The sequence below is a fragment of the Denticeps clupeoides genome, chromosome 20, assembly GCF_900700375.1.
Source record: "Denticeps clupeoides chromosome 20, fDenClu1.1, whole genome shotgun sequence".
NCBI classification, from domain to species: domain Eukaryota; kingdom Metazoa; phylum Chordata; class Actinopteri; order Clupeiformes; family Denticipitidae; genus Denticeps; species Denticeps clupeoides.
In genome coordinates this window covers 7,736,441-7,757,947 of record NC_041726.1, presented here as the reverse complement: position 1 = coordinate 7,757,947, position 21,507 = coordinate 7,736,441, and the positions used below count along the sequence as shown (strand labels likewise).

The 21,507-nt window shown below is 45.4% G+C and overlaps 3 protein-coding genes and 1 long non-coding RNA gene across 9 annotated transcripts; 3 read left to right on the top strand and 1 right to left on the bottom strand.

The window, feature by feature from the left end:
• Positions 1-3,124: 3,124 nt before the first annotated feature.
• mrpl53 (mitochondrial ribosomal protein L53) lies at positions 3,125-4,702 on the top strand. Its single transcript, XM_028963361.1, has 3 exons — positions 3,125-3,241; positions 4,320-4,432; positions 4,510-4,702. Exons 1-3 carry the CDS (start codon positions 3,150-3,152, stop codon positions 4,626-4,628), a joined length of 324 nt encoding a protein of 107 aa, XP_028819194.1. The 5' UTR covers positions 3,125-3,149; the 3' UTR covers positions 4,629-4,702.
• Positions 4,703-5,197: 495 nt separating this feature from the next.
• Positions 5,198-6,184, top strand: fabp4a (fatty acid binding protein 4a). Its single transcript, XM_028963362.1, has 4 exons — positions 5,198-5,389; positions 5,485-5,660; positions 5,738-5,839; positions 5,930-6,184. Exons 1-4 carry the CDS (start codon positions 5,317-5,319, stop codon positions 5,978-5,980), a joined length of 402 nt encoding a protein of 133 aa, XP_028819195.1. The 5' UTR covers positions 5,198-5,316; the 3' UTR covers positions 5,981-6,184.
• Positions 6,185-13,160: 6,976 nt separating this feature from the next.
• LOC114770283 (uncharacterized) lies at positions 13,161-15,613 on the bottom strand. Its single transcript, XR_003743333.1, has 2 exons — positions 15,148-15,613; positions 13,161-13,379 (listed from the first exon to the last, which is right to left on the bottom strand). It is a non-coding gene; the product is annotated as an uncharacterized LOC114770283 (long non-coding RNA).
• Positions 15,109-20,805, top strand: fam8a1a (family with sequence similarity 8 member A1a). Of its 6 annotated transcripts, none has more exons than XM_028964054.1 (5): positions 15,109-15,598; positions 16,463-16,583; positions 16,666-16,789; positions 16,871-17,013; positions 18,217-20,805. In XM_028964054.1, the coding sequence occupies exons 1-5, from the start codon at positions 15,319-15,321 to the stop codon at positions 18,359-18,361; spliced, it is 813 nt and encodes a 270-aa protein (XP_028819887.1). In that variant the 5' UTR covers positions 15,109-15,318; the 3' UTR covers positions 18,362-20,805. The 6 variants fall into 6 exon arrangements, with proteins under 6 accessions (XP_028819887.1, XP_028819892.1, XP_028819891.1 ...); XM_028964059.1 differs by having other exon boundaries at positions 16,860-17,013; positions 18,217-18,375; XM_028964058.1 differs by having other exon boundaries at positions 15,110-15,598; positions 16,888-17,013.
• The last annotated feature ends 702 nt before the right edge of the window (positions 20,806-21,507 follow it).

The following is a 21,507-nucleotide window of genomic DNA, read 5'->3' as shown; positions in this document are numbered from 1 at the left end:
ATTAAGTACAGAGCCTATAAACACAGGGATTAAGCACATTTTTAGACACCACGTCAGAGAGATATTTTGGTTTTTTTAAGGCTCTTCTGATATGCATGCATGATGTTGACAATGCTTTATTTAAAAAAAAAAAAAAAAACAGATTAATTGTTTGTGCTGGTTTGATCTTGCTGAAATCATCGATTAAGTATTGAATTAAGATTAATAGTTTTTTTGCAGAAGTAACGGCTTACTCTGGGTGTAACAATAAGCACTAGCTTTGGTGCACGGCTTTTTTGGCCCATTTTTTGGCTCCAGGTGGGTTGTATGAAGCTTTTGGCCATTTTTGGCTCTGAGATCACAACTCTGACTTTTTTTTTAGCCTGTTTTGATGTGGCTGTGCCCCTGTCCTTTGCAATATTCCTCTGCATTTGAATGTTACAAGTGCACCTTCACTTTCATAAAATATAGACAGATAGATTACAGAAAAAATACAAGTGCACATAAAGTGCAGTTGCCATGTGTGTGACAGTTCAGCTGTTTATAAGGGTGACAGTTAAGGGAAAGAAACTGCTCAGTTTGTCTGCAGACTTCTAGATCTTCTACCAAAGGGCAGCTGGTCAAAAAGTCTGTGTCCAGGGTTTGAGGGATCTGTGATGATTTTCCCTCCTGGATAGGTGACAGGTGGACACAGATGATGTTTTGCAGTCTGTTCTTGTACTATTTGGTGGCTGCTCTGTACCAGATTGTGATGGAGGAGCACAGACTGGACGTCAGTTGTCCTCTACTGGGTCTTCTTGAGGATGGAGGAGATGTGGTAGCCTAGCAGGTAAAGAAGCAGAAGGTTGTTGGTTCGAATCCTGAACCACTGAGGTGCCACTGAGCTAAGCACTGTCCCCACACACTGCTCCCCGGGCGCCTGTCATGGCTGCCCACTTCTCACTCAGGGTGATGGTTAAAAGCAGAGGACACATTTCGTTGTGTCACCGTGTGCTGTGCTGTGTTTTACAATCACTTCACTTTCACTTTTGTCATTTCAGGTCCTGGGAGATTGTGGTAATTTGAAGGTCTCAGCAGAAGACATATGGTGAGGGGGATCGGTGTTGAGGTCTTTTGCATGCAACGCAATCAGAATCCGCACATAGACATTTTTATTGATGGGTTTTGTGTTGACTGTGTGGTCTGGTTTGTCTGCCTGGACTTCACTTAGCAGGTAACCTCTCAGGTAAAAGTGTCGCTTTTGCCACACCGTCACTATTTGCAAAGCAGGGTACAATGACTGTCCTTCCAGACAATGTCCTGACCATCAAAATGCAATTAAACAAAAGGCCGGACCCGCTGCCCCCCCGCCACCCTTCATAACCTTGAGAGAAATGATGATTCAGCAGCCGAAAATAGAATCAGAACCGAGTGCTGAGAACAGAGGGGGCACTTCATTTCTATTCTTAGTGGCCGGGCTCCTTCCCTTCGGACCCGGTGCATTGTTCTGATCCCAACCATCGTTTGAAAAAAAAAAAAAAAAAGAGGAAGTGTTCTTATGAGAGGAAGCCCGCCTCCACCTAAAATAGTCAGACCGCCATCCTCAGATAAAAAAGCGCCAGGCCCATCAGCGGTGCGGCAGTAAAAGTCCGACTTGGTCGGTTTGCATGTGACTAGTGGTTTTCACACCCGCGGTGGCAGAAGCGACGTTAGATAGCTTCTTATGGAGAAGATGAGCTCCTCCCCTCACACCCACAGCCTGTGAACCAGAAGACCCAGGTTCAAACCCCACTTACTACCATTGTGTCCCTGAGCAAGACACTTAACCCTAAGTTGCTCCAGGGGGACTGTCCCTGTAACTACAGATTGTAAGTCGCTCTAGATAAGGGCGTCTGATAAATGCTGTAAATGTAAATTGCTGTGCTGCACAGCAAGTGTTGGACACTCTCGCCCTTCATTAGCGCTCAGTTTATGGAAATTGATGTTTCTGGCCACTCTTTACATCACTGGTGACATCACTGTCAACCCTTGAAAATGGTCCCCCATCATCATCATCACCGTCACGTCTGGTCAGCAGAGACTGGGCTGGATGACCAGATACCACTGGACCTGATGATCTGGCTGGTGGTAGTAGCCTAGTGGGTAACACACTCGAACCAGAAGACCCGGGTTCGATTCCCACTTACTACCATTGTGTCCCTGAGTAAGACACTTAACCCTAAATTGCTCCAGGGAGACTGTCCCTGTAACTTCCGATTGTAAGTCGCTCTGGATAAGGGCGTCTGATAAATGCTGTAAATGTAAATGTAAATGTAAATGTAAAATCTAAGAAGGGCAGGTGGTCTAGTGGGTAAGGAAGCATACTCATAATCAGGAGGTTGCTGGTTCGATTCCCTTGATCAAGGCACCGTCCCAACACACTGCTCCCCGGGCGCCTGTCATGGCTGCCCACTGCTCACCAAGGGTGATGGTTTCAAAGTGTCACCGGGTGCTGCGCCGCAGTGTTTCACAATGACAATCGTTTTCACTTGATGTCCTAGTGAGTTACTTCTAATGCGGTGGCGGCTGAACGCTGAACGGTGTCGCCACCTAGTGGCCAAAAAGTGTAACCACGTCGTACACTAACGTTTAAATGTACATTTTACCGTAAAGAGAACGCCCCTTGAGTGCACGTTTAAATGTCAAGAAATACTAGTATATTGTTAGTTCTGAAATTTTACAAATATGCAAGGGCTAAGGAGGGCAGGGGCAGCGGGACTCGTAATCAGAAGGCTTTATATGACTTGCACGAAGTCCAAGCGAGGCCAGAAGACGGATTAGTAGTTTACCTTTGATGCGGTGTTCCGAGATAAAGTTTGCGTTCTGTTGGCTGATCTACGTTCCCACACCTGACATGTGCGACAAACTAGCTGCAGATTTACTGGCGATGTGAAAAATACATATGCACACAAAAAAGTACCGAGAATGTCAGCAGAAATACGTGCATAGTTGATAATGCAGCTGTTTCAACGTGGAGACGGACCGCCGTTTTATGTTAACAATTTAAACTCAAGAGAACCGAGAAGTCCCGTCTGGACGCACCACGTCAGTTCCACCTCAGGCCAGTTGGCGGCGGTGGCGGCGCAGGGACGCCGGACTCCGTCCAGGCGAGGAAGAAGAAGGCCGGGTCAAAGGTCATCTCTCAAGCCGTCATGGCCGCCGCCGGGGCATCGGTCGTGTTGAAAGCTGTGAGGAGGATCTCCGTTCGCTTTTGCCCGTTCGAGTCCAACGTGAGGGCCACCAGGTAGGTCGTCGTCTTGTAGAAATTGTCGCCGTTTAATGATCGTTACCTCTCGGTAGAACGAATCGTGTTGGACGCTCGGTTCCCGGAACCGGATCTGCAGACTGTCGGTTCTAGATTTGTATAAAAAAATTAAAGATAACCAGGAACAGCGAGCGCGATCAAAAGAGAAACCGGGAGCAAATACTCAAATATAAACCTTCAAATCTACAAACCTCATATACATTACAGGACACACATTCTCATTCAATGTGTTTTCTTTATTTTCATGACCATTTACATTAGTAGATTCATACTGAAGGCATGAATGAACACATGTGGAGTTATGTACTTAACAAAAAGTCACCGGACCTGAACCCAATCCAGATGGTTTGGGGTGAGCTGGACCGCAGAGTGAAGGCAAAGGGGCCAACAAGTGCTAAACACCTCTGGGAACTCCTTCAAGACTGTTGGAGAACCATTTCAGGTGACGACCTCTTGAAGCTCATCGAGAGAATGCCAAGAGTGTGCAAAGCAGTAATCAGAGAAAAGGGTGGCTATTTTGAAGAAACTAGAATATAAAACATGTTTTAAGTTATTTCACCTTTTTTTGTTAAGTACATAACTCCACATGTGTTCATTCATCTACCAACGTAAATGGTCATGAAAATAAAGAAAACACATTGAATGAGAAGGTGTGTCCAAACTTTTGGCCTGTACTGAATATAACATCGGGCCACAAACTCGATCCTCTCGGCCCAGAACTTGCAGAATCTTGCTTTCTGCAGCTGTTCTGTTGAAATGGTTTTAAATATGTACATGCGGAGCAGTGGTGGCCTTGCGGTTAAGGAGACGGACCCATAATTCGGGGGGGTGCTGGATCGAACCACCAAGGTGCAACTGAGTTCACCTTAGCCGCTAGGCCACTGCAGTCCGAATGTATGTTTAATCTTTTAATTCATTCTATTTATTACTAAAATAGCCACTTTTAATCCTTTTTTTTTTTTTAGTGATCTGTGCACCTTGCTTATCTTGCCTCGGTATATACAGGGAGGTAAATGTGTTTTTTTTTTTTTTTTTTTTTTTTTTTTTTTTTGTGAAGGGAGTTCCTGGTCCTGGTCGGCTCTGAGAAGGCGAGATCCACTAACATGAACTGTGAGGTGACAGTCGAGGCAAGGCACGACCGGTCCCCGCCGCTGGTCCAGGTCACCTTCGGTAAGTGTCGGGCCAGTACGTCTGTGGTGGGCGGCACACTGACGTTCAGTCTCTTGTTTATTTCTTTCTCCCCGCAGCTGATGGAGAGAATCTGGTGATGAAGGGAGCAAATCTGAGCAGCCAGGAGATGCTATCGGCCCTGAAGAGCCGCTGCACGGCCAGAGACCCACAAGCCAAGGCTGGAGGCCGAAAGTAGCCTGCAGCTCTTCACCTTCTCTGTGTGTGTGTGTGTATTTATATTTTTCGTGTAATAAAAACTGTCCTCCATCACTCATGAGTCGAAACCTGATCTGTAACTACTGTTCGCTTTTATATATATATATATATATAGAGAGAGAGAGAGAGAGAGAGAGAATTTAGTGTAGACACCTCCTTCAAAGCAATATACAGCTTTTGAGCTGTTTAGCTGAAACAGCCCAATATTTCATCCCGTTCTTCCTGGTAGCGACCAAAAACAGCGTCCTCTGAGCTGGGAGTGGGTATTGTTCATCACCGTGGGGGTGACTAGGGGGGTAGGCTGCTTCCGCTTTGCTCTGTGTAAAGTTGTAGAAAGTTTTTTTCTCCTGTGAAAGCGTTAAAGAGGGGATGATGCTGCGAACACCGCCTCCTCCCGACCTCTGCCTCAGTAAACGGGCGGCCGCCGCCGCGTCCTGTGACGCCTGACCTTTCCCCCCCATTCGACGCCCCGCCCCGCCTCGTGACGTGGCCGGCGCCGGTTGGTTAATTGGGCGCCGCGCGCGCCGCCGCGGCCGCGCTTAAGAGCGGCTCCGCCGGCTGCATCGGGCAGAGCAGCAGCGGCGGCGGCGAGCAGGATCGCGGGTATTCGGCGCGGATTTGCGGGGTGGAAGTCGAGCGCACGGCACGCAGTCAGTCAGTCGGTCACCATGGTGGAGCAGTTCGTCGGGACGTGGAAGATGGTCTCCAGCGACAACTTTGACGAGTACATGAAGGCTCTGGGTAGGGTTTCTCCTGCTCCTCGTCGCTCAGACGCTCCTTTTTTTTTTTTTTTTTTGAAAGTGTTGGTGGTTCGTCATTTAAAATGTTGTCTGCAGGCGTGGGCTTCGCCACCCGTCAGGTGGGGAACCGGACCAAGCCCAGCCTCATCGTCAGCATCGACGACCAGGGGCTGGTTTCCATGAAGTCCCAGAGCACCTTCAAAACCACCGAGATCAAGTTCAAGCTGAACGAGCAGTTCGAGGAGACCACTGCGGACGACAGGAAGACCTCGGTGTGGGACGCTCATGTGCTCTGCGCTTTTATTCGTTTATTTTGTCTTCTATTCATATATTCTTCGTTTCTCTTTAGACCGTGGTATCCCTGGATAACGGGAAACTTGTGCAGAAACAGAAGTGGGACGGGAAGGAGACCACAATAGAGCGGGAGATGGCTGATGGGAAGTTAGTAGCGGTAAGGAGCCTCCTTATGCATCATTACACATTAAATATAACTTTCTGTAAAAGTAATATTACTTCCCCCCCCCTCCACTCTTCTCTGCAGAAATGCAAGATGGGAGACGTGGTGGCCGTGAGGACGTACGTCAAGGAGTGACGAAGCGGCGTGTAGCCGGAATCTGTAGACGCCAGGCTCAGTTCAATGAGCCCGAAGGCCCCAACGTGACCAGTGTGTCCTGCTCAAATTCTTTGTAACCCCCCCCACCCCACAAAAAAGGCAACCAGCGCACTGTACTCCATTAATATATGTGGAAATATTAACCTGTGGTGCTTTTTCCAATAAACTCTGACCTGCCTTTTATTTTTTTTGACTCCTCTTGTCTTTGTTTTGCCTGAATGAGGGTAGAATTTCTGCCGTTTGGTCTCCTTGGTGTTTTAATAGTTAAAGTTTAAATGTCAGTGGAGGTGGGAAGCGGGTACTTTACTCTGGTCGGTCTCCTGCAGATAAGACCGTGAGGTCCCCACCGGCACCAACTGTCAGGCAGGATGTGTAATCTTTTTCCTCTTTCCATGCTGGAACATTTCCTTTTTGGTCCAGATTTTTTCAGCGCACGCATTGAAACGAGAACATTGGTCCCCAGAGCATCACTCCCTTTGGCCTGAGCCCAACATTCCCAGGGCGGGAAAAGGGAGTGGGCCACTGATTGGGTTTGATGACATTAACAGCTGAAGCAGGTGGAACAGTCCGGTGTTCCCAGAATTCCCGTAGAGAAAAGGTTCACCCATGGGGTGTCTGATTCTTTACATCCCTACTGGTATCTGCAGATTTTGTGACCTGGTTTCGGTGGCTTGTCACGGTTCACAAGGGCAAAATTCACAGTGATGTAAGACCCCAACATCTGGGCAAACTACGGCCCTGGTTTTCTGAGTGAGAGGGGAAAGAGGGTGGGCGCTGTGTCTAACCTACGACCCGAGACGTGATTCACTATTTATAACCTCGTCTCCAGAAATACGACATGGAGATGAAGCAGGGCACAAGTTGACATTCCTTGTTTTGCAAAAAAAAACTTTTTTTTTTTTTTTTTGCGACACAGTTTTCTTCCAAAAAGGGGTGTTGGGTCCACTTCGCTATAACTTTGGACAGAAAAAAAGCCCATTTTGCATGCAGGGCTTCTGAATCTTTTAATTGTGTTGTTTTGAATTCGTCTTTAACTTTCGAGTTTTCCACGCAACACCCGTGACCCTTGACTGGATCAATACGGTGTGAAAAACGCTGCGCTCTGGCTATCTCACAATACTCAGGGGCTCCCGCGACTCAGCCCCTGTCTCCAGTGAGCGCGTGAAATCACATCCTCCGAGCAGCATCTGGAAAGTTCCATTCCAGGGGTCTGGACACACCCTTCCATAGCTGTTCCACACACACACACACACACACACACTGTGGAACCGCTGTGCCTGTTGTTGTGCTACTGGGGCCAAGGTTAGTGTTACACATGCGGCCATTCGCGGTATAACTCAGGAAGGCCCCAGGGGGTCTGTTTACCTCCTCAACGGCGTACCTACGGTGAAAAACACACGATAAAATCATCGCTCAGCTGGGCGGGCATCCTTCGGCTGCGCCCTAATTCCCGAGGAATGCGATGCAAGCCCCGCCTCCGCCGAGCTGAAACGCAGATATATGGCCAAGGGTTAACGAAAGACAAAGGCCGAAGGCGTTCCTTCGCTCGGCCCGTAACGTTCTCTCCTCCGCAGGAACGGGGCCATTGCTAGGAATGCTGGGCCCCCTGGAAGAATATTTGTGTGGCCCCTGTAGACCACATCCTATCAAAAGCCTATTTTCGGTGTGCCTGGGGTTCGGAAGCATTGTTACAGCCTGCTCAGGACTCGCCCTGTCATAAGATTAATTAAATTTTCCTGCGTTTCAATGAAACGTTGATATTTGCAAGTCAGCTGCAGGAATGACCTCAGCGACGCTGAAAGAGGCCGTGGATTCGCTCCTGCCCCAGTGCCTGCTGGGAGTCGGGGGGTTACTGGGCCTCGGCGGATCCCCTCGTTGAACTCCAGCTCTGTGTCCATCAGTGGGCGGCTTCTGAACGTCCAAAGGGAAGCTATGCAGCCCTTGGGCAACAGTTTATTTCTCGAAACAGCCGAATGCGACGTCGGGAGCGGCTTCTTTTCCACTCCTCCATGCTCTTCCAGTCCGGGACTCGTGAGCGGAGATAACCGCCGGTGGGGGGGGGGGGGGGGGGGGTGGGGTGGGGGGGGGGGGTTCTCTCAGCGTGGCGCTGTGAACGCGCTGCTCTTTAGCCCGCGCTGGGTCGGCCACAGAGGCCAGGTGGGACCGGCCGCAGATGTACTGGGGCCTACAAAAACAGCCTTTGTTGCGCCTGCTGGCTGCCGCGGAACGCCGCGCGCTGTTTGCCAGAGCAGCGCCGGTGCACGGTGATGCATGTGGAGCGTTCACACACTCTTCAAAGGGCGAGGAGGAGCGCTGTGGACGAACTGCAAACATGCAGTGGGGTTCTCATTTCCTCCTTTCAAACGATATGGCCCGTATTGTCCCAGCGTTAAAAAAGACTGTTTATTAATGGCCGTCTGCAGGGAGCGTCTGCTTATTGCTCATCTGAAAGTTCAAAAGTGAGCACAGCGCAGCACACAACGAAATGTGTCCTCTGCTTTTAACCATCACCCTTGGTGAGCAGTGGGCAGCCATGACAGGTGCCCGGGGAGCAGTGTGTGGGGACGGTGCTTCCCCACATGTTGGAGAGGAGGATCTAACAACCCACCCAGCCCTCTTAGTTAGTGTATAATTATTTCTGACACCTAGAACATGAACTTTAATCATTTTTTATGAAGTTCAAAAAGGGGGAGTCATGATTGACAGCTATCACATTCCCTAAATCTGGACAATTTAAGCAGTGTCCATCTCCTCCTTTTCACCTCCATTTCCTTCCGGATTTGTGAATGGGCATCACAAACATGACCACGCCCACTAACACCAACAACACGCACATTATCAGCACTATAATTCAAATATTAGTGAACATGCAACAACATTTGTTTAGTCATGGGAAAATGTAGCCTTGACCCAGAATTATAACCCTTATTTTAAAAAAAAGGTCTTTAATGTCTTTATTGTGTGTTCTGCACGTTTAAATATCGCACTAGAGAGCGACCAGCAAAGAGCATTTATAAAATGTATAAGCACTCAGTGTTCTGTAGAATCCTGAAGTCACAAAATAGTGGGACATTAGGGGGGTTGGACAAATAGGAACGATGAAATTTTTTTTTTGTATTTATAATTATTTTTTTGCATTACTTATAATTTTTACATTCTTTTACTTAAAAATAAAATCTCCGTTTTATAGTGACCACAGTCTCCTGCAGATATACAAGGGACAGTTTTGTCTTCCGTTTTGCATGTGTGCCGATATAGCGGGAATCTGCGGAATCTTGTCCATCGTTGTTATGGAGGGCGCGGGGATGCGATGGCACCGTGTTTGGATTCCACTAAAAAACTGTCCGACCTTCAGTAAAGCAGGTGCCGACTTTGCCGCCATAACAGCGCGACCAGTCTGACCCGAGGATGTGTCCATCGTCCTAGAACATCAGAGATAAACAACCGAGCGTTTTTTTTTTTTTTCTTGAGGAAAGGCCAGGTTATTTGATCCAAAATGATTAATTAAAGATTCTTCCCGGTTTTTAACAACAATGGCTACATGATTGCCACTGGACACTCACACGCACTTCCACACACTGTGGGGGAAAGATAACAGCGGCCTATCGTGGCCTGAAGGAAAAAGGAAGCCGTCCGTCATCCGAGACAGACCGCTTTTGGCGAGTAAATGGCACTTTTTAACCAGTTAACCTTTCACCGGCCCGTGATTCACGCCAGAGCTGGACGAATCGCGGTTCTGCGAGATCTGGAGAGACGCATCAGGCCCTTGGGTCAGCGTGTCAAGGTTGGCCTGTGTATTACTCAACTATTGATGTGTCTACATCACACACACACACACACACACACACACACACACACACACGTGCGCGCATTCTGAGAGTCTGGTGCTACTACAGCTGCAGACAAAGCAGCGCAGCCGCCCTGAGGTCAAGCGTCTCAGCGACCCCCACGCCTTTTCTCATGGGTTTTGTTTAATCCAGAAACAGCAGAAAAGGGGAAGCAGCTCATGTGACTTTTTTTTTTTTTTTTTACCAGCGTTGCTGACGGACGGTGTCTAGCCCCCTTTTCCTTCCACCAAATGCAGACATAATTCACTTAATTAGGTCTTAGTGTCAAACCCAGTGTGGTGGTCCACAAATCCCCGGGAAAAGGGGGATTTGTTTTTCCTTGCTCAACACCGGTTGGGCCTGAGGGGAAGGGGGTGGAGGGAAGGGGGGGGGGTCCTTTAGATCTGCATGCTTTCTTCAGATCTACACATGTACTTATGAAGAGCAGCCATTGTTACTGGGCCACGCCCTTTTTTTATTTAAAAGCTGCCGTGTTGTGTCTATATGCTGTGATGTCTATTATGGGACCGTTTGAAGAAAGGTCAAGGCTTTGTACCTTCCCCACATGGGACTGTGCATGTTATTAGTAATAATAAACATGTTAATAATAATAATATGGTGCAGCGGCATCACAATGCATCTCCTCCAGCCGTCTGTTGCCGAGGAGCCTTTCTTTCTCATATCATCCGCCCACGTACGGATTCAAAGTTAACGCTGCTGCACTCTTCATTGTTTAAGTCACCATCTGATTAAATTCTGAACGCAGCCTCCTCTTTCATTATGCTTTTAAAAAATGTAAGAAATGAATGAAGTAAAACTTTTTCTAAAAGCTCAAGACAAATCTTTTGAAATGGGTTTCTTTTGCTTTTCATAATTTGCTTGTTAATATTCTCTTTTGGGGGGGCTGGAAAGAATTGTTCATCTGTTTCATCTGCATATACAGTTGACAAAAGTAATTCACAGGATCGTCCAACATCTGAAAGCCATCACCATTTAACTAGGACCTGTGAGGTTTTTGCGTAACGCACCAGTAGCACAACTCGTACATTGTACTATTGTAGACTAAGACCCACATTAAGGATGAAACGACCGCTGTGAAAGAGACAATATATGTATTGCATAGTTCACAATAGAAACATGTTGTCTGATTGAACAAATCACACAAATTCTGTTACTGGCAATTCTATGCCGTTGCCTATTATATAATTCCTCGTCTGACTTATGCCTATGGTCTAATAAGCTTTCCCCCCCTGTACATGAATACACACAGTGGTTTTTAAGCCATTAAAAAGCTTTATTAATGGATTTATAGCTAAAAGGAAAAAAAAAACTTTGAAAACATTCCAGCTGGCTTAAGTCACTGAGCATTGTGGAACGAGTGATTAAGCGGTCGAAGGAGGAGGTCAACAGCTTGTAAATGCATTGGCTAAGAAAACATCCCTGCGTTTCCACACTACCACCCCACCACACCCGCTTCCAGCCACGATATCGCTGGTTTGAAAAAAAAAAAAAAAATCTGGTCTGTCCACATGATTCATACTTTAATGCCTAAATACTTGGGCTGTCTAATTTAACGAATTTGAGTAAACACCATTACGGCCGGGAAACCTGCTGATACCAGCGGTCACCAGCACTGCACACAGATAAGCTGGTCCTTATCCTTAATATGGATTTATGATGCAATTTTCGTGTTTGTTAGCGCGCCGATGATGTGTGTCAAAGGCTAGGCCAGGAACGGCGGCCTCCTGCGGTCTCCCTGCATTTTCTGGGGGCTTTACTGGCCCCACCGCATTCATTCGATTTGAAGCAGGCAGGGAGAAAGGATGCAAGACGTTGTGAAAGTGAACATGTTGAGTCCTTTTACCACGACCGCCCAGCGAGGCTCCTGATTTCTCGTGGCATGCACTGTCGCAAGAAACAAAACACATGCAAGAGTTCTGCCTGTTGCATGGTCCTATGGGCCTTATTCCAATGAACTAAAAGAGCAAAAGGGGACCTGCTGGAAGTGTTTGGTCCTCTGGTTTGTTGATGCTGTTCCAGCAAATACATAGTTTCAAACGACTATTAGCTTTAAAAAGTGTTATTTAAACAAGATATTTTGGTTTATTTCTTCTTTTTTTTATCATGAACACGCATATTATTATGTTTTCTTGCGTTCTAGCGAATGGGACATTTGTGCACATGTGTTAAAAGGCTCTGGGAGCCACTCCACGCAGGGCAAAAGGAAAGGAAACGGCAACGCAGAGAGCTTAATGACCTTAATGAAGGGTTCAGAATGCACAGGGCTCTAATTTAACTAAGCCAATGTGTCACCTTGGCATCTTGGCTCCTCCGCACCACACCTGTGTTCCATCTACAAATGGAAATACAAAAGACACAAGCAGATGTATGCCTGATCGTCCACACACACAGACACACACACACCTAGGCTATAATCCTCCCATGCTTGCAGGTTCCATAGGGGTCAGCATTTGCCGTGCGCAGCTTTTATTTCCGCCCGATTATTTTTGGGCCAGTCACCCCGTGGCCTGTCAGTGACAATCATGCTCACGGTAGCCCATTCTCTTCCGCCTGGGGGGCTCCATTCAGAGGGCAGCAGCGTCATTAGGCCGGCCAGACCTTACTCACAGGCCCAGGGCAGCCCAGTCAGCAAATACACCCCCCGCAGAGAAAAAGGGGAGCCTGGGAAATAAATACATCCCAGGGGTGTTTGGTGGGACGTCTGTGATCCCTGATCTGTGGCGGATCAGCGGAACAAGGTGTCCCTTCAGTGGAGTCTTATTGCTGGACCAGACATGAAGTTTGTGGTACAGAAATGAATGTGGTCCTCTGCGCTTGTCTGGGATCCCACCCCAGGACTCCAGTTCACAGTTCATAGCCACACAGGTCAGCTTAGGTGGTGTTAAACTGACCCCGGATCGAGTGACGACACATGTAAATGCATTAAAATAAGATGCTTTCCATAAGCTTTCTACACAACCAAAAAGGTAACAAAAAAGGTCTTTGGTGATATTATAAGCAGGGCAGTCAAAATTAAGGCATTAAGGCATCGCTGTGATTAATTTTACATTTTTAACGTATTAAAATAAATGAATGCAGCTGCAGTTTGTTTACTAATTAATCGTGTTTAATCACAAAAAATAATCCCCATAATTGAATTATTGTAAAAAAATCCGGTAAATAAAAACACTTTTTCCTGATCACATGATTACGTTGATTTAATCTACAAGTGATAATAACCCTTATGAGGTGAGATGGCTTGGTGTGAGTTTGGTTGTCTTGGTGATGCTTGATATCTAGAGATAGGTTGTCATGTAGCAACCAGGCATCACTTTAATAAACAAAGTCATTTATTCAAGGAAGTCACAATCATCCACAATGACAAAAGGAATACTTTGGGAGCTGGGTTGAAGTCCAGGCCTACTTCTTTTTCCGGGGCTCCAGTTTTCTCCCAAGGTCCAAATTAGGTGATGCTAGACCAACTCTTATGTGGTTGACCCCATGATGGACAGGGGGTCATCCCAGCGTTCTGCTATTCTGATAAGGAAATACTGAACAGAGAAGGAAACATTAAGATGGAGTGTGCATTTAGACAGAAACAGACATTTACATTACATTAAGCGATTTACATTGATTATTTACTCCTGGAACATCTTGCTTGCTCAAGTTGGCTACTACCATCTTTATTAAAAATCTAAAATATATATGAACTATGAATTTGTATGTATTTATGACTAAACAAAAGGTTTTAAAAAAACCCCACATTGAACAGTTCTGAATTTTCTAAGCAACCTTTGGCCAGCACTGCCCCCTTGTGGTGCATATTGGTGCTTATTACGTTAAGGAAGCGGCCCCGTAGTCAGAAGGTTGCTGGTTCGAATCCCGAGCCGCCAAGGGGCCACTGAGGTGCCACTGAGCAAAGCACCGTCCCCACTCACTGCTCCCCGGGCGCCTGTCATGGCTGCCCACTGCTCACTCAGGGTGATGGGTTAAATGCAGAGGACAAATTTCACTGTGTGCACCGTGTGCTGTGCTGCTGTGTATCACATGTGACAATCACTTCACTTTTTTTTTTTTTTTTTTTACACCAATAGAAAATTGCAGAAAACATTATTTTATTAAATAATAAGAGGCCTTAAATATACGTTTATTATATGTATATACATCACTTTGCAACTTCTATTCTGCATTAGCTTCAGTTTAATATAAAAAGAAATGCAGAGTAAACAAGATTACATAATTTACGTCAATATAATATGCATCATAGTATTTAATCACATTTTTTGTGGCTTAAAGAACTTTTGTCCTGTGGGTTTACTATCATTTTCATGAAACATTATTTCAGGATCATTATTTTAGAAATCATAGAATTGGTAATCATGCGGCAATGACTAAATAGAGGAACTCGTGTCTGGAGAAAAAGAGTGAACACCAAAAGTTTTAATATCAAGAAGAAAAATGAAGGCTATTATCCACATCAGTGGAGACTTTACTGTGCAATTTCCAAAGAGCCCATATTTCAATCTCTGGGCCCAAAACAACTGGCACAATTTAATTTTTACTGTACAGTACTGTGTATTTGGCATTTAGAAGACTCACATTTTTTATATATATATATATATATATATATATATATATATATATATATATATATATATATATATATATATATATATATATATATATATATATATATATATCCAGTAATTTCCACAACAGTGTATTTTGACCAATACATAGAGAATTCAAAAAATATTTTAACAACACACACACGTGTGTGTGTGTGTGTCTGTGTGTGTGTTCCACAACAGTGTATTTTGACCAATACATAGAGAATTCAAAAAATATTTTAACAACACACACACACGTGTGTGTGTGTGTGTCTGTGTGTGTGTTCCACAACAGTGTATTTTGACCAATACATACAGAATTCAAAAAATATTTTAACAACACACACACGTGTGTGTGTGTGTCTGTGTGTGTGTCTATATATATATATATATAAGAAGACAAAGCAACTGGAACAATATATACACAGACACACACACACACATTATAAATATAATTAAACATATGGTACTTGATTATAATAAAAGTTAACAGGACCAGAAATTAACAGATATTTTTAATTAGAGATTTTCCTGGATTTCGTGCAGGTTTCTTTAACTGCTTGGCTGGATTGTACCATTATTTAAGAATATGGGGTGCTTAAATAACTGTATAGGATGATCCGAGTTTTTGGTAACCCGTACGGTTATAGTAAAACGGCATTAACGAATGTCATGTAGAACATTCCGTGTCTGCGGCTGTAACACCTACAAAGATGACTTGCTTCGTTGCTGCGCCTCTTACTCCTGGACGGTGGACCGGTGAGTTGGTACGGTCCAGACACACGCAGAATGGCTGATCCTTAACCAGGGATTATCTAGTGAGGAGAAGACGGGTAACAAGATCTAACCCTCTTTAGCCGGATTGGCATCTGGAGCGATCATGGCGGCGGCTGACGACGAGCGAGACGTGAGCACCACGCAGTACTGCGCGAAGCTGCAGGAGTGGATGTGGAGCTACTACTGGGGCTGCGCGCCCCCGGTCCCCGCGGTCTATTACAGCCTGCCGGACGCCTTCCCGTGGCGCCCGGCCCAGCCCTCTCCCGCGGAGACCCCGCACTGGTACAGCCAGGTGGCCTTCCGTGCGCCGAGCGCGGCCGGCCCAGAACCGGCACCCGCAGGACCGGGACCGCGGCGGGTCGACGGGAACGCGCCCCAGCCAGGTAGGTCCGGCTCGACCAATCAGCACACAGCAAGGTACCAGGCGCGACCCCTGAAATGTTTCTACTCCGTACAGTAGAGGGCGGTATTTCGCAAGCACTCGAGGGCGTGTCTCGGGTCGAGGCCTGGAATTGTTTTCGATTCTCGACATGAAAATTTGACTCTGTGAGTTTTGTAAGTTCCCCTGGCCTGCCTACGGTCCTACTGTGGCTAGAAATGGCGGCATGTATAAAGAGCGCTTTGGTCATTCTGTTTCACCGTTCAGAGAGAGCGGCAGCGCAGATGGTTGGATCTGGAATTTGTCCCCTTGTGTCGTCATAAGGGGAAAGGTTACCTCCCGTTTCTTGTGCTTTTTCTATCCAGAGAATTTCCCGCCGCTCCCCAAAAACATTATCTCCACTGACCGGCATAGCTGGAAAACAAGCGAAGCATTGCAGTTGCGTTTTTTTTTTAGTTCCGTCACGCGAGAAGAACCGGTGGGTTAATTTTATTGTTTTCTGGAAAAACGCCCACACGGCATCCTGTCTGCCTAACGTTGTTGTTGGTGAATGGTGTTGATGACGTAATTTCCACGTATGCCCGCTCATCTTCTATAGGCCGCTCTTGTCCTCATCCCGCCTCTCTCCTCCTCATTAGCATTTAAAGCTACAGACACCGATACGGCGTGTCCTGGAGAAATATCATAGTGGGACCGGATCAAAGTGGCTGTAATTTCGGAAAGAGACTTCAGATAAAATATTAGGGGACCACCAAGATCGATAATAAATATAAAAAACCAAATCCTAATAGGGGATCTTTAACACGATAAACATTGACATCAACACAATGCTGGATTATTTACAGGGTTTTGTCTTCTCTCCCATCAGGCCGTGAGTACACCATCCCTTCCCCTTTACACCGCCTCCTGGCGGAGACCGTGGACTTCTTCATTCTGTTCTGCGTGAAGGCCACGGTGGTGCTATGGGTCATGCACCTGAGCGGAATGAAGTGAGTACGGTGTGTTGATCCTCCGCCACAGACAAAAACAAGCTGCGTGCCATTACTTTCATTCTCTTGCCCTCCTCTGAAGGGACATCTCCAAGTTTGTCATGAACTTTGTTGTGGAGGAGATAGACGACAACACGTCTCTGGAAGACCTGCAGAAGATGATGGCGGTTGCCCTGGTGTACCGAATGCTGGTTTGCTTTTATGAGGTGAGTCTCTCAAGCACAATCGATTTACAGCCTGTCATACGTTGACACACAGAATATTTTAATTTTGTAGCATTGTTTAAGCGTCCTCTCCACCTCAGATCATCTGCATCTGGGGGGCGGGCGGAGCCACGCCTGGGAAGTTCCTGCTCGGCCTGCGCGTGGTCTCCTGCGACACCTCTGTCCTGGTGCGGCCCAATCGGGTTCTGGTCGTCCCGGCGACCAACGTGAGCCTGTCTGCGTGAGTTCCGCGAGATTTTAACACGAGGAATGCAAATCCAAAACTGCAGATTTTTTACAAACTTTTTTTAATTAACAGGTGGTTATTTACATTTACAGCATTTATCAAGTGAAGTGATTGTCACATGTGATACACAGCAGCACAGCACACGGTGCACACAGTGAAATTTGTCCTCTGCATTTAACCCATCACCCTGAGTGAGCAGTGGGCAGCCATGACCAGCGCCCGGGGAGCAGTGTGTGGGGACGGTGCTTTGCTCAGTGGCACCTCAGTGGCACCTTGGCGGATATGGATTCGAACCGGCAACCTTCTGATTACGAGGCCGCTTCACATTTACATTTACGGCATTTGGCAGACGCCCTTATCCAGAGCGACTTACAACGTGGTCGCGTTACAACGTGGTACAACGTGCTTCCTTAACCGCTAGGCCACCACTGCCACCACATCAGACACCCTTGTCCAGAGCAACTTACAATCAGTAGCTACAGGGACCGTCCCCCCCTGGAGCAACTTAGGGTTAAGTGTCTTGCTCAGGGACACAATGGTAGTAAGTGGGATTTGAACCTGGGTCTTCTGGTATTTAATACAAGGCGACCCATAGCTTGATCTTTACATGCAATTATCATATTAGCTCCAAGTTGTCCTTCATGCTGTTTTATTTTGAGCTGTATTGACACCTTCTGCTGCAGAAGCTCATTTTATTTCACTGTTGATCGCTTTATGCAGTTTTCTGATGTTAAGGAGTGAATTTTTCTGTTTGCTTTAAATAGGCCAAGTGAAACTCGCTGTAGACAGAACGTTGGTTTAATTAGCAGATTATCACATTTCTGAATAAAAAATGAGGTTATTTCTGATGGCAACGGTAGAAACCGTAACGCTGCTCTCCACAACAAACCACTACTTTGGCCTGTAATGTGCAATACAAGCTGAAAGCGAGCATTTTCTGAAATCTTGACACATTTGCAATCGTTGTCACATTTTATACACAAATTATCAATTAAATTATTTAACATTCATTTTGAGGGCAATTTACAAATGCTTTTCTTTTCTACATGTTCTAGTATGGAGTTGGTGTGCTGTCTGGGTTATTATTATTATTATTATTATTATTATAATAATTATTATTATTAATATTATATAGATTTTTTAATCATGTGTGTGATCTTAACATTCCCTTCTCTTCTCACAGCTCCACCGTGCGAGCCCTGAACAAGAACTTCTCCATAGCCTTCCTCTTTCCTGTCTTCATCACCCTGCTGTTCTTCCAGCACAACCGCGCCGTTTATGACATCGTGGCCGGAACCATTGTGGTCCAGCGCAGGGGACCCAGATAATGGGACACATTCAGCAGGAGACACAGGGTCTTAAACCAGGCATGAGAACCAATTTTTAGAAAGTTTTGCTTCCAGTTGTCCCTGGGCCAAGTGCAGATGGACCTTTTCTCGCCCTTTTACCAAAGTCATAGCTTTGGTGCACACGGTAAACACCTGGATTTGAGCTTGGCCTGTTCTGGCGTCCGCACACTCTGCCCGTATTTGTTTGGGTTTGTTCCCACGGTTCGAAGACGAGCCGGATGCAGGGTCAACCCGATGAATAGAAACAGGTCCAGCACTCCAGCGTTGGCCCGGGTTTTATACTGCACCTGTGGGTCTGGATGTCCAGATGATGACACGTCTGACCTACATTTTCTCCACGGTGGTGCGTCCCAGGGTCCGCACAACCTCTCTGGGCCTTTCGTCTTGAGTTTTGGTGACATGATGCGTGTAGAGAAAGAGACTCTGAGCTGCAGACTCTGTGACTCTGACTCCGTTCTCCATCTGTAGACTTTTGCTTGCAGGAGATCATTCTCCGACACCCCGTTCTTCTCAACATCAACAATAACAACAACATTTATTTCTTATATATCCCAAAATCACATACAATATGTCACAATGGGCTACTTTCATATCAACATATCAACATCGACATTATTAACACTTTTTAATCAGTTTTACACTTTTAGACAGTCCCTGCCTAGTTCTTTATGGGAAGATTAAATAATTTGTTTCACTACTGACTAAAACTTTTGCACAGTGCTGGATATAATGTGAATTTTATATCTGTATATAAAATACTTAAGTAAAATAATGACCAAAATGTTCTTTCATCCTCACTGTGCATTGTAAATATTCTGTATTCAAGAGTAATTATATATAGACTAATAGTTTCTACAGAATTACTGAATGTTATGTCACCATTTGTTTTGTTGGTGGTGTGTACAGTATTAAGACACTTTTATAATACAAGTATAATTATACAATAATTATATATAACATGGACTATAACAGGATTATTATTAATGCTGTCCTACATTCTTCAGCAAAATGCTATTACACACAGAATATGTTTCCTTTAATTGCAGTTGAATCGTATATTGTATGCCATTCAATTGCATTTTTGTTTTTTGTGTATGATGACTGCGTTACTCCACTAGGGAGCGCCCACTGCCAGCCAACGCCATTAAAGGTCGCTGTGACATCACGTGGGAAGAGAGGCAGCCTTTATTAACAGGGATGAAAGGCTTGATTAAAGGTGCTGGTCGTCTCCCTGCGCGCCTCCACCCATTACTCCATCAGAGCCTCAGACAGACAAGAAAGCAGGCGGCGGGGGTCCTCGTCATGAGATCTGTTTTTAATATCACCGCATGGCTCGCAATGCTTCCCCCACCCTGAGGTCCAAGTGGGAGAAAAGAAACAACAGGAAAACACACATACACACTCAGATACAAATCCCATGTGTTACCATTGGGCCCCTGAAAGCCTGCGGGCCCGGGCCTCTGCACCAGTTGCACCTAGGACAGGTGATCAGTCTTTTTTCTAAAAATTCTGTTGCCGTCATGATTGAACGTTGACATCAGAAAACGTGTAAAATGTGAAATGGAATGCAGTGACACGCATGTTCCCATAAATCCTGGTGAAACTTGTCTAAACCACACACCTTGACCTGATGTTGCACTCTGGGTGCAACCAAAAGGGGAGGAGCTTCCTGTTCACATTTCCCTCCAGATGCCAGGCTGGTTTGTCAGAATATCCTAACCTGTGGGTTTTTGTGTCTTCTGTGGGTTTAATTTTTTTTTCTTTTGTAGTCCTTACCAGTTTCACTAAACACAAATTCAATTGGGGTGTCCCCACTTTCATCAGTGGAGCTTTATCTTGGCTGATCGCCCTCCATTGAAAGACTTGAAGGATTCATGTTAATCACAGGTGAAGTGGAACCATAATTGCCACATCTCGCAACTGTCCGTTGTGGAAAGTGCAGCGAGGAAAGGGAAGACTTGTGAAATTTCAGTGTAATTGCACTCTTTCTGCACCCATAAAAATATATATACACACACCATTTTTATGGCAATTAATTTTATGGCAGGTCTAGGTGCACAATTGGGGCCACAAGGGGTGTCGAGAGGCAATATTTGATACTACACAAAAAAAACAAATGCAATCAAATCAAGACTGTAATTACCACCACTACCTCATCCCCCTACTATTTATTATATGGAAAATAATATATATATATATATTTTTAATAGATTTCTAAAATAAATAATAATACAATTCTGGCATTTAAAGGGTTAAAATCCTGAAAATGATAGAATTTTTGATCATTTTGTAAAAGTGATTTATGGAAACAGTATATGAAACAGTATTTCAATACACAGCATACTGTGTATACCGTTGCACTGACAATAAATCTCTCTTGAATCTTGATTTTTAATAAAGGCATGTAGTAATGTTTCATTTGAGTGCCTGTTGTGCCTGTTCTCATGCCATATAGAAATAGCAGAAATCGTGGCGAACAGCAAACACAGCAGAAGTGGAAAGTGAATGATTCTGTTCTCCCGTGCTCTCATTTTTCTGGAGTGGAAACTGTAACATGACCCAGTTTTTTGCCCCGAGCGTTCAGAGCAACCATCTCTCATCTTAGCAAAATATTTGCTTTCTGTCTGCACACTCCTGTGTCTGTCCGTGTTGGGTCAACTGCTGTTAAACTGTCCTTTTCCTGGTACTTTCTTTTTTCTGTACTCCATTATCAGGATTACAACAGCGCCTCGTGTTTTTTTTCCCACTCGTTTTATCTTCTGCTACTTGGAGTATGAGCACTTTAGATGCATGTCAGGGTAGCTGAGGTCTGTGGAATGAATAAACCAGAATACATGTTCTTAATGGTCTTGTATTAATTTATATTCCTTGGAGGCCAAAAGGAGACATCCTGAATGGAGACTTCATAACGTTAATACCGGAATTGTTTTTGTAGGGTTGTTGTAAATATGAGCCAATTTGGGAAGATTTTGGACATAAAACAATAATCCATGACACAATAAAAGGTTTAGAATTCTATTGACTCTGGAGAATCACCTGCAACCTTCATATCCAGACAGAGAGCAGGTCCTCTTCCACGGATGGCCGCCATGTTGCGCCGCCATCTTTCTACACAAGGCCAAAAG

Excerpts from the sequence above, each read along its gene's own strand:
- mrpl53 (XM_028963361.1), top strand. The coding sequence starts at position 3,150 with ATGGCCGCCGCCGGGGCATCGGTCGTGTTGAAAGCTGTGAGGAGGATC. Across the intron at positions 3,242-4,319 it reads TCCAACGTGAGGGCCACCAG|GGAGTTCCTGGTCCTGGTCG; the intron begins GTAGGTCGTCGT and ends TTTTTTGTGAAG. Across the intron at positions 4,433-4,509 it reads GCTGGTCCAGGTCACCTTCG|CTGATGGAGAGAATCTGGTG; the intron begins GTAAGTGTCGGG and ends TTCTCCCCGCAG.
- fabp4a (XM_028963362.1), top strand. The coding sequence starts at position 5,317 with ATGGTGGAGCAGTTCGTCGGGACGTGGAAGATGGTCTCCAGCGACAAC. Across the intron at positions 5,661-5,737 it reads CGGACGACAGGAAGACCTCG|ACCGTGGTATCCCTGGATAA; the intron begins GTGTGGGACGCT and ends GTTTCTCTTTAG. Across the intron at positions 5,840-5,929 it reads CTGATGGGAAGTTAGTAGCG|AAATGCAAGATGGGAGACGT; the intron begins GTAAGGAGCCTC and ends TCTTCTCTGCAG.
- fam8a1a (XM_028964054.1), top strand. The coding sequence starts at position 15,319 with ATGGCGGCGGCTGACGACGAGCGAGACGTGAGCACCACGCAGTACTGC. Across the intron at positions 15,599-16,462 it reads CGGGAACGCGCCCCAGCCAG|GCCGTGAGTACACCATCCCT; the intron begins GTAGGTCCGGCT and ends CTCTCCCATCAG. Across the intron at positions 16,790-16,870 it reads TGCTGGTTTGCTTTTATGAG|CGTCCTCTCCACCTCAGATC; the intron begins GTGAGTCTCTCA and ends GCATTGTTTAAG.